The sequence below is a fragment of the Mastomys coucha genome, unplaced genomic scaffold (genome assembly GCF_008632895.1).
Source record: "Mastomys coucha isolate ucsf_1 unplaced genomic scaffold, UCSF_Mcou_1 pScaffold9, whole genome shotgun sequence".
In the NCBI taxonomy this organism is placed as follows: domain Eukaryota; kingdom Metazoa; phylum Chordata; class Mammalia; order Rodentia; family Muridae; genus Mastomys; species Mastomys coucha.
Window position 1 is genome coordinate 106,548,582 of NW_022196915.1, and position 17,687 is coordinate 106,566,268.

At 45.0% G+C, this 17,687-nt stretch overlaps 1 protein-coding gene across 30 annotated transcripts in view; it reads right to left on the bottom strand.

Moving 5' to 3' along the window:
• The window catches only part of Dock9 (dedicator of cytokinesis 9), a 269,590-nt gene that overhangs the window by 97,916 nt on the left and 153,987 nt on the right, over positions 1 to 17,687 (bottom strand). For all 30 annotated transcript variants that reach the window (XR_004116337.1, XM_031362315.1, XM_031362308.1 and 27 more), the window contains exons 9-13: positions 16,571 to 16,638; positions 6,837 to 6,911; positions 5,237 to 5,377; positions 3,883 to 4,080; positions 3,392 to 3,514 (exon numbers count right to left, since the gene is read on the bottom strand). Coding sequence is in view for 29 of the 30 variants with exons in the window: in XM_031362315.1 (XP_031218175.1) it covers positions 3,392 to 3,514; positions 3,883 to 4,080; positions 5,237 to 5,377; positions 6,837 to 6,911; positions 16,571 to 16,638 (605 nt within the window). In the remaining variant the exon portion in view is untranslated. The remainder of the gene's footprint in view (positions 1 to 3,391; positions 3,515 to 3,882; positions 4,081 to 5,236; positions 5,378 to 6,836; positions 6,912 to 16,570; positions 16,639 to 17,687) is intronic.

Consider the following 17,687-nt stretch of genomic DNA (forward strand, 5'->3'; position numbering starts at 1 on the left):
GGAGAGGGAGAGGGAGAGGGAGAGGGAGAGGGAGAGAGATGTTGTGTATCTAGGAAGGAGCCTGTGATCTAGATAGTCAAGAGGGGACCTGAATGCTCTATGTGTAGGAAGGAGCCATTTATATTACTTGAGTGTGTCAAAGTCAAAGCAGTTTTTGAAAAACTGCTTACAGCCAAGAGCCTTTGTTTCCTTCTAAGCTGGAGAGTCAGGGCCACTGTCCGATAAGCCTTGGAGCATGTACTAACAGTTCTGGGCCAAGATCTGTATGCTATAGGCCCTCCAGTGATCTGCATATACCATCAAGTGTAAGAAGCACTCACTTAGAGACATAGGATGAGAACAACAGAGATGCACATCCAAAGGTCTGTCAGAGAAGCTCTGTGGCTCTACAGATCAATAAGTCTCTACGGTGTGATCCCTTCTCACTCTGATCCTTCCATCATGCTGTGGAAAACATCACTGTCTTCAAGAGTGAACCAGAAAACAATCCTGGCTCAAACAGATATCAGGAGAGTGTCTAGTACACCCTTTCTTTTTACTGGTGTACACACACACACACACACACACACACACACACACACCCTTGAGTGATTTAGTAGGATCTGGGAGTACATGGTCCATAACAAAGACACCTAATTCTTCCTCCTAAGGGCTTAAATTAAATATGTTCTGATTCAAGATTTTTAGTTAGGTGTCATAATGCACACCTGCAATCCCAGCACTAGGAGACAGAGGCAGGAGGATCTCAAGTTTAAGGCCAGTCTCAGCTGCATATAAGGTCTTGTCTCAAACAAAACACTAAGGAAGGAACGGTGGCCTATCACATCTAAGTCCCTGTGTTGTATCTTAAGCACCACAAAAACTCCTCCAAAAGATTAGAGCAGCCATGAGCAAGTACATGGCAGGGTAAAATCAATGCCATGCACGAGGGTTTAATAGATTTACGCCTTCCCTGTGGAGAATGAGAGCCGACCAAGGGCACAGGTGGAGAATGAGAGCCGACCGAGGGCACAGATAGAAAATACTTGTGGAGCAGGAACTCAATAATTCATGCGTCTCCTCTGGAGCCCTCCCCCCACTCTACACAATGAAAATCTGTTCCAAGTGATGCCCCAGGTGAATACTGCACAGCTTGGATGAGAGGAGTGCAAAGCTTTGATTGGCAGAACAAGATAATATCACTATGCCAATCTATCACAACTTCTCTCCAGGTATGAGATGAGGCGAGCCTTGAGCCTTGATTTAATGAGACCCTGTGGAGGAGTGAGGAATGTTGGGAAGTAGGCAGGGGAGAGGCGGGCCTACTGTGATGCCAGGCAGGGGTGAGGAGGGCCTATTGTGATGCCTTTGCTTTGTACCAGCATGGGCTGCTGGACTTCAGTTCATACACGTGCAGGCAGAAGCAGCAATGTGGATGCATATGCACCTTGGAAGTACGTTCTGTCAGCACAGCCTTATCTGAGGTCACTGTTGAGTCACCAAAATAAAAGGCTTAAAAGAACTTCTTAGCCAATATTTTTCAGACTTGGCTTGAAATACTAAGATGGCTTCTCTCTAGGAAACAAATTCTACCCAACTTTTATCAGCCAACTTTTATCAGGCTTTTACTTGATGGGCGCTGAACTCAGGAATATTTCATGGGATGTGTGATGTTCTCAGCACTGCCTGCTCCATGCTTGTGCGATCCTTACCTTAGCCCTGTGAGGAAGGCAGGCTGGGCAATGTTATTTTACTCACATGAGGGGCACTGGGGTCAGAGAGGTGAGAGGCATCAGAAGCACCCTGGCAATGCTGACAAACCGCTCAGGACTTCTTAATCCATGAATGTGTTCTTTAACAACTATTCTATACATTCTGGTGGCTGTGCCTAGGATACATAGTTGGCTATAGGAATGATGTTTTCAAATCTCTGAGTCAGCTTGGTAAAGCTCTGTTGGAGGTCTGACATGTCCACTCGCACGGGTTTGGCTGACACTCCTTCTTCATGCACCAAGACCTTCTCTCAAATGAACACTTAATATCAAACCAAACCAACACCCTGAAAGCTAAAACTGGCGAGGACAGCAGCACTCAACAGCTTTGTCCAACCCAAGGGAACAGCTGTGAGAAAGCCACAGTAAACTGTCCTTGGCCACTCCAGCCATGGGGCAGTAAGAAAACAACTAATGATGCATAGGTCTCTATTTTCTAAGTTTCTAGACTCGGTAACTTCTGATTCTTAGTAATTCTATAATGTGGGTTACAATATGACTCCAGAAGCCAAGGGGCACATCAACAATGGTTGACTTCAATACATGTGCTTTTAAATGAGACAAAATTTAGTACCAAGCAGATAATTCCTTTGAAAAGCTAATTTGGCTGGGTGGTGGAGGCACACACCTTTAATCCTAGCACTTGGGAGGTAGAGGCAGGCAGATTTCTGAGTTTGAGACCAGCCTGGTCTACAGAGTTCCAGGATAGCCAGGGTTACACAGAGAAACTGTGTCTCCAAAAAAAAAAAAAAAAAAAAAAAAAAAAAAAAGAAAGAAAGAAAGAAAGAAAGAAAGAAAGAAAGAAAGAAAGAAAGAAAAGCTAATTTGTCAGAGCGGAATAGCAAATGATATGTTTTATTTACATGTGAGAAGGCTTTCATCAAGGGCTGGAGAGATGAGAAAACACTTTTATTAAGAACTGGACACATAGGATCTTGAACTTAGCAAAGGGACAGAATATATGCTCGGCATGTGCCTATACCTGGTCTCTTCTACATGGACAACAAAGAAACCAGGTACATAAAATCAAAATGGACAATAAGTATGTGTAGCTGCCCTCTATATTTTAATATTCATTTTTTTATGTGTGGTGTGCATCATGTCTGATGCATGTCTGCATGAATGTGTAAAGATTGTACATGTCTGACCATGTACATAAAGATTGTATATATGTGTGTGCATGTCTGCATATGTATGTAAAGATTGTGTACGTGTGTGTGCACGTCTGTATGAGTGTGTGAAGACTGTGTACTTGTGTGTGCATGCTTGTGAAGGGTGAAGTTGAATGAGGCATCTTCACTGAAGGCTTACCACATTGTTTACTGAAGAGCTGACTCTCACTTGAACCTAGAGCCTGATGATTCTGGCCAGTCTAGCTAGCCAGCTTACCTTGGGTGTTTGCCCTCTATTTCATGAGTTCTGGGACTAGAGACAGAACAGATGCAAGTCCTGGGGATTAGAACCCCAGTCCTCACACTTGCAGGCAACTGCCTTAGTGTCAGAACCATCTCCTCAACCCATCTATGCACTTTTGACTATCAAGTACAGTTTACCGCCTAGGTTTGTAATTTGGCATGAAAGCCGTTCCTTAGGTTGCTACTTTTAAGTAATCACAAAACATGAAAGCCATTCATTCATACCTTAGAAGAGTCTGAGCTTTTCATATACGGCTCGGCACAGTGAGTGATGCTTCCTTGGAGGACCTTCTCAATTCTGGCCACAAGAAATATGTCTGGGTGAGGACATGTGACTGAAAATATTCCCTGGGGAGACAAGGGTTCTCTTCAGTCAGGAGAATTCACAGATGGATGAGAGAAGTCCCCTCACCATCAAAGCAGCAGAGGACAGTGTGACAGTCCAGGCAGCGAGGAGACCAAGGCTGAACCCCTAGGGCTCCTCAGTCCATCTTTGCTCAAAACGTCTGCTTGGTAGGGAAGATGGACAGGAGAAGGTGTATGGAAATGAGTGACAGTCAGACCACGTCTCCCTCCACTTGCTCCCACTCCATAATTATATGTACCCTGCCCTATATAAGTAACGGCCAAAGCTGCCCACTGGTGCATGGTAAGGCCTCACATGAGCATGTTTAATGTGTAACAAGGGGAGTCTGAGTGGTGCCAATGCTCCCCACCTGCTTCGGATACTGCATGGCTGCATGAAAGGCATCCTGGAAGGCAGGTGGGCTCTGGCCACCATTCATCAGAGCTGGGGATGCAGGGGCCAGCATCTGCCGCACTGAGAAGTGGTTCAGATCCACATGGAAGTCAGCAGAAATCTTTCGGTTGTATTTTATGTCAAACAGGGACAGGGTGACAAAGAAAGGCTCAACCTGAAAAAAAAAAACCATCAATAAAACAGCATGATCATAAAGACAGTTTGGATAGATGCTGCTATGTAAGGAGAGCGATGAGCTTATTTGTGACTATCTCCTTGAAAAATTACTAAGCATGAAAACGTTTATCCCTTGTCACACAGAATAAGGCTATAAAGCATTTTAAAAAACAAAACTTTCATTCCCCCTTTATGAGCTCTGCTATTAAATGCATGCTCTACAGATAAGACAGCTGATCTCCTTGGAGCATCTAAGATGAAACCTATCTCCTGGAACATCTTAAATCTCCCATCTTAGCCTTGGCTACAAGCACTCCCTACCCCATCCATACCCCAGTGTCTGGGCAAGGGCAGCATACTCTGGCTGAAATGTAAGGAGAAACCTGTGACACCTGAAATTGTTCAACATTTAAAAGGAAAAACATTTATTCTTTAAAGATCATTTTGAAATTTGAGGGCATTTTTATTAGGATGTGAATTTAAAAGCCCCTTCGCAATTTAGCTGTAAATGTTGGCAGCTGCCCAGGGAAGAACGGAGGGGAGAAGAGGGGGAAAGCCATGCTTTTTAAGCCAGCATGGAGGTCAGACATGTGGTGGACAAGCAGCTGTGTGATGGGGAGGGAGCTCTTGAGAAGGCTAGAGTATCAGGAAAAGCACTCGGGTTCTGATAGCATGTAAAAGAAATACAGAAAAAGTGTGTGTGGTGGTGGTGCCTGTGTGTGTGTGTGTGTGTGTGTGTGTGTGTGTGTGTGCGCGCGCACGCGTGCGTATATGTGCCTCTGTGTGTATGTGTGTGTGAGTGTGTGTATGTGTGTGCGTGCCTGTGTGTGTATATGTGCATGCATGCATATCTACCAGAACCCCAAGGTTTATTAATTTATGTAGGAACTATGCCAGGAGGTGGGAATTGTGGGAAGGAGAAAGAATATGTAATACGGAAGAGCTAATGATTTCACCTATCTCTTCAGCATGACTTAAGGTGAGCCAGGGGACTGACTGCCCAACTGGGATGTCCGCCCAGCCCAGAGCATAGACTTTACTGCACTTCTACTATTCTCTTCCACAGTGTTTGGGGCAGGAGGAGACTCTGGTCCCTGTGTGCTTTAGAATGACTCTTTCTTTTTGAAGCCTGCCCTTTTGAAAAGAAAAGTTACATTTGTTGTGGGTCCTTCCTCGTTCTCTGCGACACAGCACTGCAGGTTGAAGGACAAGTCATTGCACTTGACGAGAATCCTTTTCCCAAACTTTTCTTCAAACGGCTTCACTTCTGGTTCAGCAGATGAGAAGTCAAGTTTCTTTAAAAAGAGAATGTGGATATATAAACACATGGTGCTCCCATTAAAAATCTCAGCCTGAATGTTCCAGACTCCTACAACCTGGAAAAGTTGTACATATATATCCACAATAGTGCTGCAACTTTGTTTAATATATTGTAGACATATTTAATAGACATATGCTATTAATCATGACAGTCACATATATGAGGATATATCTGCTTGGATAGTCACAGATGTGAGGATATACCTGCTTGGTGGATAATTATGTAGGGATTAACATTATAAACAACCTAAACACACATGTATAAGGACATATAAATTGCATTATATGTGTACAAACACACATGCATGTATACATATAGACATGCACACTCAATAATAAAAAGGAAATTCAGGGCTGGGCCTGGTGGCACATACTTATAAACCCAGAATTAGGGAGGTAGAAGCAGGCAGCTCTCATGAGTTTGAGAGTTTGAGGCCAGCCAGAGATACATAGAGAGATGTGGTCCTAAAAATAAAAGGAAGTTTTGGATTGGGTAGACTGTGTGCCATACAAGCCAGAGGACCCGAGTGTGGAAGGAGAACCAACTCCTGGAGACTTCCTCTGACACGGAGTGGAGGTTTCACAGCACACACACTGTCCGACACATAGTAACAATCAATCAATAAACAAATCAGGGATGGTCCAAGAAGACACAAAAGACAGGTTGTGCATGATCCCACATTGATAAGTTTGCTAAAATAATTAATTCATAAAGACTAAATGTGAACAGAGGTGACTCGGGGCTTAGGGACGACCAGGCATGGGGGACTGCTATGTAAAAGAGTTTCAGTTTGAAAGGATGAAAACATTCAAATCTTCTGGAAACAGATGGTACAGTGGTCGCAGAGAACATATTTAATACTGCCAAACTGGTTTGTTTCTAATTTGAATTCTATTTTTCAAATGGCTAAAATTGTGAGGTTTGTGCTATGTGCATGTCACCACAGTAAAGAGTGTACAAACAGGAAGTCAGTGAAGAAACATAGAAAATGGTTATTATTAAAGCTAAATGGGAGAGGTTGTTCTATTAAAAGTGGCACAAACAGGGGTGTGGGGGGGAGTACAGCATTTAGGATGAAATATACCAGATCCTTGTCCCTTCTTGGCACCTCTGTGGCATTTGCCGCCCCGGGCCCTGAAGATCTTTGTCACACCGTGTTTGGACTTTGAGAGGTGTGGGTTACACACACTCCCAGGCTTCCGTCAGGAACTGAAGCTGGCTAAGAAGTGTTAGTGCCTCTGGGTGTCTGCAGTGATGTGGACCACGCACTGAGGATTCTTCTCAGGGGTAGTTTATACGGACGATCACTGTGGACCTCAAGAGCCAGGCTGGTGCCTTTCCAGAAGCTGGCTAAACATTGCTCTCAATATTCAACAGTACTGAATATTAAACATTCATGACCTTTACATTCTAAATATTGAATTAGCTCTTACCTGGGTATCTGGGTCCAAGTAAAAAAGCTTCACTCTACTCTCGCTTTTCAGTTTGATCTCTGCTTCTCTGGTGCTCTATGGACAAAATCAAAAGTTTTCAGCTAACAAAATCCTTTGTTCTCTACCTCCCAGAGGTATTGTGTCTGAAAGCTGCCTGTGGCAGCTTGAACAAGAATGGGCCATGAGGCTCCTATCTTTGAATGCTTCATCCCCAGTTGGTGGGACCAGGAAGGGAAGGATTATTGAAGGAGCTGTGGCACTTGGGGTGGGATTTGAAATTTGGAAAGCCCACACCAGTCCATACTAGCTTTGTCCCTCTCTGCCTTGATGTGTAGAATAAGGTGTGAGTTCTCAGCTTTGCTCCGGCACCAGGCCTGCCTAGCTGCTGCCATGCTCCCAACCACACACTCATGGATTCTGATCCCCTGAAGCTGTAAGCAAACCCCTAACAAAACCTCTCTTACATAATTTGTCTTGATCATGGTATCTCTTCACGGTACTAGGAAAGTAAGATAGAGAATTATCTACAAATGCAGGTGATGAGACAACCCGCCTGGTTCCTGGGAGGCAGCGGCACACCAACCGCAGTGGCATAGGTAGCTCAAGCTGTAATGCTGTGGGAGACACACCACTGGCACTGATACCCCAGGAGGCGTTGCATATGGCTGTGCCTGTGAGGTCTCCAGCTGCAATCTCTCAGTAGATCATCAATCACACTGCAATCTCTCAGTTGATCATCACACTGTAATCTCTCAGTAGACGGCCATGGACTGGAGTTTCAGGCCTGGAGGACATCACCGTTCAGGTAAGGACAGAAGTCTTGGGATACGACTCCTCAGAGAGTGGAGGAGAGCTGGCAGGCAGAGGAGAAGCCACGGAAGGACACAGACATACGGTGGCATGTCGGCAATGGAGATACAGGTCTTGGAGGGTGTGTGTGTGAAAGAGGCTTCTAGATTCACAAGTCTCAAGTCACCTTTAACCTCTTTGCTGATCTTGCCTGTAGTACACTCTTCTTTTCACAGATAATACGGACTATAATGTGCTCTCGTCATCTGATACTTTCCTCACAAACAGACGTTCACCTCTCTGCCCTGGACAATGGGACAGTGACAGCCACGGTGTCTTCTCTGTTGATGGCTGAGTGATGCCTATTATTGTGTCTCTAATAAAAGCCAACGAGAAATTAAGGATCTTACTAATTTTTCAGTCACTAAGTTGTTATAATGAGTCCTTGGCTGTGACTCAAACTCCCATGGCTATATTTAACCTACTTTTAAATGAAATAACATCATAATGAGCTCTCTGAGCCAACTGGCCTCCCTATCTGGACTTCTAGTTTCTGAGGAAAAAGAATGTACAAGATGATGCCACAGCAATGTTTATTGGGGTAGCATTTATGAGTGACCTCCTGGAGGTCAGGGGGACTCTGCATCTCCTGTTCACGCTTCCCATGTAGAATATGTCCCTGTGGTAGAGGCAGGCTCTCTCTATACAGAGTATGAGAGTGCCTCATCTCACTCTATCTTGTCTATTTTCTTTTTTTAACACCACAAAAAAACTGGACCATGTGTACGTAGAATTTACTTAATTGAGCCCAGAGAACATGCTGTTGGCTGACGGGAGCTTCTCTGGGAGCCATGGTGACTGGGAGTGGCAAGCAGTACTAACGCTAATCCTGAATTGAGTCCTTCTACAAAGGCAAAGACTGTGATCTAGAACTTTCGATGCTAGACACAATGGCTGGTATCTTCCTGGAAGCTGCTTGCTATCTAAATTGACTATGCCAGAAGATGAGAGACTAGCAGAGACAGCAAAACTACTCTGAGGTCTTCAGAACTGGAGAGCAAATAAGGTGCATACATAAAAGAGAAAAATGTATTTGTAGCCAAATTAGACACAAAGCCTCCCAACATGGCCACTGTCACTCCAGGAATATGTCCTCTTAGGAAAGAAGACAGACTCTAAGGAACATGGCTGCTGTCACTCCAGGAATATGTCCTTTTAGGAAAGAAGACAGACTCTAAGGAACAAAAGCCATGATCTACCTCATACAGCTGCTTGGCCATGAGCTAGACAAAAAGCAAGACCAGATTTTTAAAAGTTCCTCTCGTCCCTCCCAAGGCTTAGAATGGCACATCCAACAAAAAGAAAGCACAAGGCATGGTGGCCGAAGGATATCAAGTAAGACAGGATCTAGGGAATGAGAACATGGCTCAGGGTGGGTGAGGCTTCATGCAGGAAATAATAAATACTTGGAATACTAATGATTACAAAAGCAGATTTTAGTTGGCAACGGCCGGTATCTATTGCTAGATATTCTCCTTAATGCCCTTTTAAGCCTCTACAATCTGAGGCTGTAGTAACAGCACATACCCAGCATGACTGATGCCTCCTCTGCTTTAATCCCCAGCACCACAAAATAATAACTGAGAAATTACCCAACCTTCAAAGGCTGGTACTTTAGTTATCCCTGCTCATCAAAGACAAGGTGCTAGGGCAAAGGCCCTAAGTGACTCTTCCAGTTTCGACATCAAATAGAAGCTCATATTTTAATGTGTGCCATCTCGTTTAAAAGCCCAGATTCTTAACTATTCCACAAGACAGAAAGGGAAAAATATATTTAATAAAATAAAGACTATAATTAAAAAATAAAGAACAAGAAAAATGAGTAGATAAATTCAATATGAAGCAGAAACCCAAAGAGAAAATAAACTCATAAAATCACACAACAGCCGGGCGGTGGTGGTGCATGTCTTTAATCCCATCACTTGGGAGGCAGAGGCAGGTGGATTTCTGAGTTCAAGGCCAGCCTGGTGTATAGAGTGAGTTCCAGGACAGCCAGGGCTACACAGAGAAACCCTGTCTCTAAAAAACAAAAACAAAAAACAAAAAACAAAACAAAATTAAAAAAATCACAAAACAAAAATACAAAAACAAAACAAAACAAAAGAACAGTGAGCGGCAGAAGACAGATGTTGTAGACTAAAATAGTCTCTAAATAAAACTTTGGAAATAAGGCAGAGAAACAGGAATATAAATTGCTATACTCTTTAAGGCCATGAAACTAACAATAACTAAAACATCAAAAACACAATACTCTTTGGCCTAGAAATCCCAGTTTGGGAAGGTCCTTCTGAAGCACGAGTTCACAGACTACACATCATGTTTACCATACAACTTACAGAGGCTCAAAACTGTATCACCTAAATGTTCCTAAAAGCAATGTGGCTGAATAACACATACACTATCCACCAACAAGCACCCTTGACTTGCATGTCTGCAGAGACTGCCCGCATTGCCGACACAGAGACACCATGAGATATATAATGGTAGAAAAACAGCTAACATAACCAGCAAATCACAAGCACACTTTTAGGAAGTCGCTAAGGCCTTGCACGTGCACATACACATTCTTTCTGTGCCCAGTGTGGTGCTAGGGGGTACACCAGGGTAAGTTCCCACCAGAGTTCTTGTGCCCAGTGTGGCGCTAGGGGGTACACCAGGGTAAGTTCCCACCAGAGTTCTTGTGCCTAGTGTGGTGCTAGGGGGTACACCAGGGTAAGTTCCCACCAGAGTTCTTGTGCCCAGTGTGGTGCTAGGGGGTACACCAGGGTAAGTTCCCACCAGAGTTCTTGTGCCCAGTGTGGTGCTAGGGGGTACACCAGGGTAAGTTACCACCAGAGTTCTTGTGCCCAGTGTGGTGCTAGGGGGTACACCAGGGTAAGTTACCACCAGAGTTCTTACGAAGAGGAGGATGATCGTGAAGACTGACTTCTTTACCCAACATGGGCAGTTTTACTGACAGGAATCATAAAAGTAAAATCTTAATGTTTAGTAAAGATACTTATAGTAATATGCACTTTCACAGCCAGAGTGCCCACAAGAGTACAGCTGTTCAAAAAATTATCCCAAGACTATGCAATTGAGCACATTTCAGAGTGGCAGGATTCAGTCCTGCTCTGAAAATAGCCTGTGGTCGGTCAATATGGAGTGCGGCTGTAGAAGCTTCCTTCAGACAGCCGTGGCTGCATCCTGGCCATGGCCTGCTTTCTATTTTATGTTCAATAGAGAAAGAGATGTGAGGGAAACAGACAGGAGCAGAGCGACTTTCCCTAGAAGCTGTTACTTGCACACATGGCAAAGAGAAGGACTCAGAGAAAAAAACCAACCAACCAACCAAACAAACAACCTCCTATCCACACAGCAAACATTAAGCTCAGTCACATCTTCATGTTTCCAGAAAAGACGGTGATATATCTCTAGCTTTCTGTGAGCTGACGAAATGATTTAAAGTGAAGAATCTATGGGCAAGTTTACTTATTTCAAGGTGCATTACAGGAAAAATACTGTGTTAACTGTTGAGTCACTTAGACAAAATGAAATAAAATAGTTAGCAAAAGCCCCTGTATGCATGTCTCTGAGCCATGTATCCATGGAGGCCAGAGGATGGTATCTGATCCCCGGAACTGGAGACATGGATGGTTATTAGCCACCATGTAGGTGCTAGGGTCCCCTGGCAAGGTCCCCTGGAAGGGCAGCTGGTGCTTTTAACAACTGAGCTGTCTCTCCAGCCTCCAGATTATTTACTTTTTAAAAAAAAATATTTTACTTATATGAGAACACTGTAGCTGTCTTCAGACACACAGAAGAGGGCATCAGATCCCATTACAGAGGGTTGTGAGCCACCATGTGGTTGCTGGGAATTGAACTCTGGAAGCGCAGTAAGTGCTCTTAATGGCTGAGCCATCTCCCCCAACCCTCTAATTATTTACTTCTTAAATTAAAAGTCTAGCACAACACACATTACTGCATATATGACATTTAACACAAAAGGTCTTACATTTCACCTCAAGACACCAAGCCAGGCTAGAACATTGTAGAATTAGAAGGCTTAGCAGTGCAGTGGCTGCCAAACTGCAGCCAATCCCTCAGTGTGATGATGGCATACTTTTCTGGTTTGAGACTTAGGGTAGGAAGTGTTTGTTACAAACTTGGCTTTAAAACTTTTATAAAAATGTGTCCGGGAAACCACATGGGTTCTCACAAGTCCTGCTGAGCATGGCCCTCCAGCCCTTATTCGGCCTCAAAGAGACTATAAAGTTGCAGACACCACTCTCTGTCCTGTATTCAACTATGGAGGGCTTACCTGGAAAGAAAAGTTCTTGACTTAGAGATAAAATGATAAAGAAACCAGATAGAAGCCATTGGAGTCACTTGGAGTCACGTGAAACACCTCTCTTTCAGAATACAAGATGAGAAGTTGAGTGCTACTGTTTGCACACCTATCCCCAGGGGGAAATGAATGGAGAGAGTTGAGGTTTTCTTCACATTTACACGAGAAGGCACTGATCATCCTCCAGTATCATCTAACGTCAAGGCAACTGGAGCGAGGAGCTCCCCGAGTTCTAGAGACTCACTGGTTCACAGAGGCTTTTTTATATAAGACTGATGCTAAGTGTTTTCTTATATTCACAATAAAAACAGTTTGGTTCCCTGCTAGACAATAGGAGGAAAAGATAAAGTTTTAGGGTAAATACAGCCTGTGGATATGGAAACAGTAAAGATGTGCCCATTCTCCAGGAATAAGCAAAGGCCCCAAGAACACACCGACAACCCTGAAAATCCACGTCAGCTTCACTCACATCATGAGCCCAGTCCATAATATTCCAGAATGAAACATCAGTTATTTTGCACTGAAACAACTTCCTGTCAGACATTTCCTGTTTGGCTAAGTCTGGATCACAGTGGAGAAAACAAAAGCCAGAGGAACAGGATGAGTTAGGCAAGGACAAACTGTCTAGAGAGGACTTGGCCATTAAGTCACCCCCAGCTGCCTTCGCCTGGCCCCATTGTTCCAGGCACCCTCCCTCTACAGTCCTCACATTGCCCATGCCTCCCATTAAACGCTTCCTTGCCTCTGCTTCCCTGACCTCTTCATCCAGAGTACGCGCCCCTTCTCCCCCATTCCACACACACTTTATCTGACTCTAACACAGGACTCATTCCTCCTGAAAACAGGATGTCCATTCGCTAGCCAGTTCCCATACTCTCTCAATGAGTACAAATGAGCCACATCCCTGGCACTGTAGCAGGCGATAAACAGCCAGGCTGATCACAAAGGGATCAGGTACAGGCAGGCAGCCTCCCGTTAGAGCCTGGCCCCTCACAACACAACTGAGAGAAAGCCAGCAGAAGGCACAGGGGACTGACAGACCCACAGGTCCAGCAGAAGGCACAGGGACTGACAGATCCACAGGTCCAGCAGAAGGCACAGGGGACTGACAGACCCACAGGTCCAGCAGAAGGCACAGGGACTGACAGACCCACAGGTCCAGTGACCCTCATGGTGACACTGGGAGAAGGACAACACATTACATTGGCCAGGAAGCAGAAGACAAAACTAAAATTCTTATCCATCTTCACAGGGGAAAAACTGGATTTCTTGTTGGCTTTTCTTTGGCCAGGATCGACTTTTGCTCTGAGCCAGGATGCCCCTGAACTTGCACTCTTCCTACGTTGCCTCCCCAGTGGTGTGTGCCACCATCTGGCTTGAAAAGACAGATGGTAAATAGCCGACATGGGGCAGATAACCTGAGCTGCTTCTGAGGCGACCACTCTGTTCACTGAATGCCTAGGAAGTTTTTTTCTGGTTTCTAGGCTGCATCAATGTACTGCTTCAATAAATTAAGAGTCAAGCAGTTCAAAGATGTTGCTGTGGGGACCTCTGAGCATCCAGAAATAAACACATATGTATGGATGTCAGACGTCCTAACACGATGGGGTGAGGATGCAGCTCAGTGATAGAGCATTGGTCTACCATATGCAGGACCTGAGTTTCAGACACACACACACACACACACACACAGAGAAACAGACACACACACACAGAAACAGGCACACACACACACACAGACACACACGCACACACGCACACACGCACACACACACGGAGAGACACATACACAGACACAAAACACAGACACACACACACACACACAGAAACAGACACACACACACACGCACACACACAGAAACAGGCACACACACACACGCACACACACGGAGAGACACATGCACAGACACAAAATACAGACACACACACGCACACACACACACACACACACACACACACACACACACGGAGAGACACATGCACAGACACAAAACACAGACACACACCACATACATACAGACACACACATACAGATAGATACTCTCACAGACAGACAGACACACACACACAGACACACACAGAAACAGGCACACACGCACACGCACACACACACACACACACACACACACACACACACGGAGAGACACATACACAGACACAAAACACAGACACACACACATACACACACGGAGAGACACATACACAGACACAAAACACAGACACACACACACACACACACACACGGACAGACACATGCACAGACACAAAACACAGACACACACCATATACATACAGACACACACATCAGATCCACAGACAGACAGACAGACAGACAGACACACACACACACACACACACACACACACACACACACGGAGAGACACATGCACAGACACAAAACACAGACACACACACCACATACATACAGACACACACATACAGATAGATACTCTCACAGACAGACAGACAGACAGACAGACAGACAGACAGACACACACACACACACACACACACACACACACACACACACACACACACACACGAGAAAAAGCATGAAAATAAACATAGAAGCCAGAACCCAAAACTCCTCCAGGCTAGGCATAGGTTACAATGAGGGCTCTAAAATTAGCTTTAATAGGCAGGTGCTAAAAAGACTCTGTGGAAAGAGCTAAGCCCTGAGGAAAAACAGTCCCAAAAGTCCTGGCCAGGAAGATTTATACTGAGAAAGGTCAATGCTGAATGCTAGTCTATTTGCAATCCTATATAGACACAGCACATTTCTATTATAGTGCTTAACATGTGGGTGTGCACACTCACCACTTTATTATTAAAAAACAAAACAGAAAAGTGAGGACACAAAGAGAATAAGAGATAGTGAAGACAAAGGCGGCACTCATTTAAAAGAATTGTGAGCGAAAGCACGCACGCACGCAGGCATGCACACAGACACACCCACGCATGCATATACATACCTATGCATGTATACACACACACACACACACACACAAACATGCATGCACACATGCACACACAGGCGATCGGGCCAAGGATACTCATTGTAGCATTGTTCAGAGTAAGAAAAATTGGAAATAGCCCAAGACTAAAATGTTTATACAGTACAATAAAAATGACTGACCAGATCTGTACCCAAAACAAGGCTAAGGGCGACAGTATTGAACATCAGAGCAAAGTAAATAAAAAGGAAACTTTCAAACATCCAGAATCACCACCCTGCACCTTCACAGTGAAATACTTGTAAAAACACAAAACGCAATGGAAGTAAAAAGCATCATCGTGGACGCTCGTGGCTGGGGCTGGGGCTCGAAGGAGAATGGGGGCACAGCCAGTGTCTGAAGGATGCACCTGCCGCAGAGGCTGAGGAGGGAGCAGCAGCAGCTCTGGGAGAGAGCCCATGCGATTGTTTTTCCTTGTGCTTTTCTGTGACTCTGGGGTTCCTCAAAGTTACAAAATGCACGACAAGCCTGCATTGTGGTTGCAGTCCTGCATTTTGATTCAGGTGATTTAGGAACACGCAGCTTTGTAACCCAGCAGCTCTTCTTCAGTTGAAGTGACGAGATTACCACAATCACCCTCTTGGGAACTGTGGCTATTGAGTAGACAGAGTGCCCAAGTGTGAGCCTGAGACAAGCTAGGGCATCTGAGAAGGCGCCCTAGCCAGACTGGCTGTGGGCTAGCCTAGGGTTCATGTTCTTAATTGACGACTGAAGAGGGAGGGTCCAGCTCACTATGGACAGAGCCATCCTGGGCTGCCGGTCCTGGTGCTGTAATAAAGCAGACTGAGCAAGCCATGGAAAAGGAAAGCAGAAAGCAACATTACTCCACGGCCTCTGCTCCAGGTGCTGCCTCCAGGTGCTGACTCCAGGTGCTGACTCCAGGTGCTGCCTCCAGGTGTTGACTCCAGGTGCTGACTCCAGGTCCTGCCCTGCTTTCTTCTCTCAGTGATGGAGTATGACCAGAGGGTTGTAAAATCTCAGGTTACCCTTCCCTCCCCAAGTTGCTTTTGGTCATGGGGTTTTTCACAGCAACAGTGACATTAACTAAGACACCAGTGAACATAATTTAAGTAAGAGAAGCCTGAACAGAGAGAATACTAGAAAGTATGTATTTTGGTTATTTCTTCAGTATTTGTGCTGATATATTAAATACAATGGCAGCATTTAAGAAATACCAACATGCCGGGCAGTGGTGGCACATGTCTTTAATCCCAGCACTTGGGAGGCAGTGGCAGGCGGATTTCTGAACTCAAGGCCAGCCTGGTCTACAGAGTGAGTCCCAGGACAGCCAGGGCCATACAGAGAAACCCTGTCTGGGGAAAAAAAAAAAGAAAGACAGACAGAAATAGCACCATACTTTGTTGGGTATTTTCTGGAGAACAGACTGAAGTGTCTGTCACTTGTGTAAAATAATTCCCACCCCCTCACATTCACCCGAGAAAGCAGACAGCAGCAATCACAGCAATAGGGTCATCCTTACAGGAGAGCCATGGGATGAGAGGCCCTCAGCCCTCACAGAGGGTGGTGTGCAAGGATAGGCTCACCTTGGCAAGTTCAGGCAGGTAGCTATCCAAACCGGAACCGGAACCTTCCAGTTTGCTTTGTTCGTCATCTAAATGGCAAAAGAGATCAACTGAGTTATGTGTAGTTGAAACTTTCTTGTGTAATACAAGCAAAGGAACCTGAGTGATGGTTCTCAGGTCTGAAAGGACATTCCAAACAGCTCTCTGGCTTTGGAATGACGCCGATGGCCATGCTCAGCAGGGAGAGTGGTGGCCTAAGACGTTGTACAGCTAAAATCCACCACCCTCAGCTCCCCTCACACTAGACCTGATGTCAGCTAAGTGTAAATCCCTCTCAGCCATACTCAGTCAGAAGCTTTGGTGGGACCAAGGGAACAGGAATTTGGCTTTTATCAAACTCTTGGGTAATTAGGGAACAGCCAGGGCTGGGAATCTCTTATGGGCTTGAAATACAATATGAACATGCATCAAACACATGAGCTGACTGCCCTGCAATCTGGAGTAAGAGTCTGACCTTTTCACTTCATCTTGAATATTCTAAAGGGTGATAACAACAGTAACTTTCCCACTTTAAAGATAGATTCCCACCAGTGGCTGGAGATAGTTTTGTTTCTTTTTTTTGGTTGTGAGCCTAGCCTTTAACGGCTGAGCCATCTCTCCAGCCCCTGTTTCTTTTTTTTATTCTTAGTTAAAAACTTTTATTTTTACTTAAAGATAGGTTGTCATGTAGCTCAGGCTAGCTTTGAATGTGCTGTGGCCAAGGATGACCTTCTGACCCTCCTGCCTCCACAGGTGTATGCCACCACACAGGGTAGACCTATGTGCAGTGCTGGGAACCTAAGGCTTCATTCATGACAGTCAAGCATGAACAACAACCTGGCTACATCCCTGGTTCATATTTCCATTTTCAGATAAAATTCGAGACTCAGGAAACATGGCTAGCTTGTCCCAGGTCACATAGGTGAAAAAGTGCCCCCCACCGTGAGTGTGCCTGTTCCTGTTACACACTTCCCACCATGAGTGTGACTGCTCCTGTTACACACTTCCCACCACGAGTGTGACTGTTCCTATTACACACTTCCCACCACGAGTGTGACTGTTCCTGTTACACACTTCCCACCACGAGTGTGACTGTTCC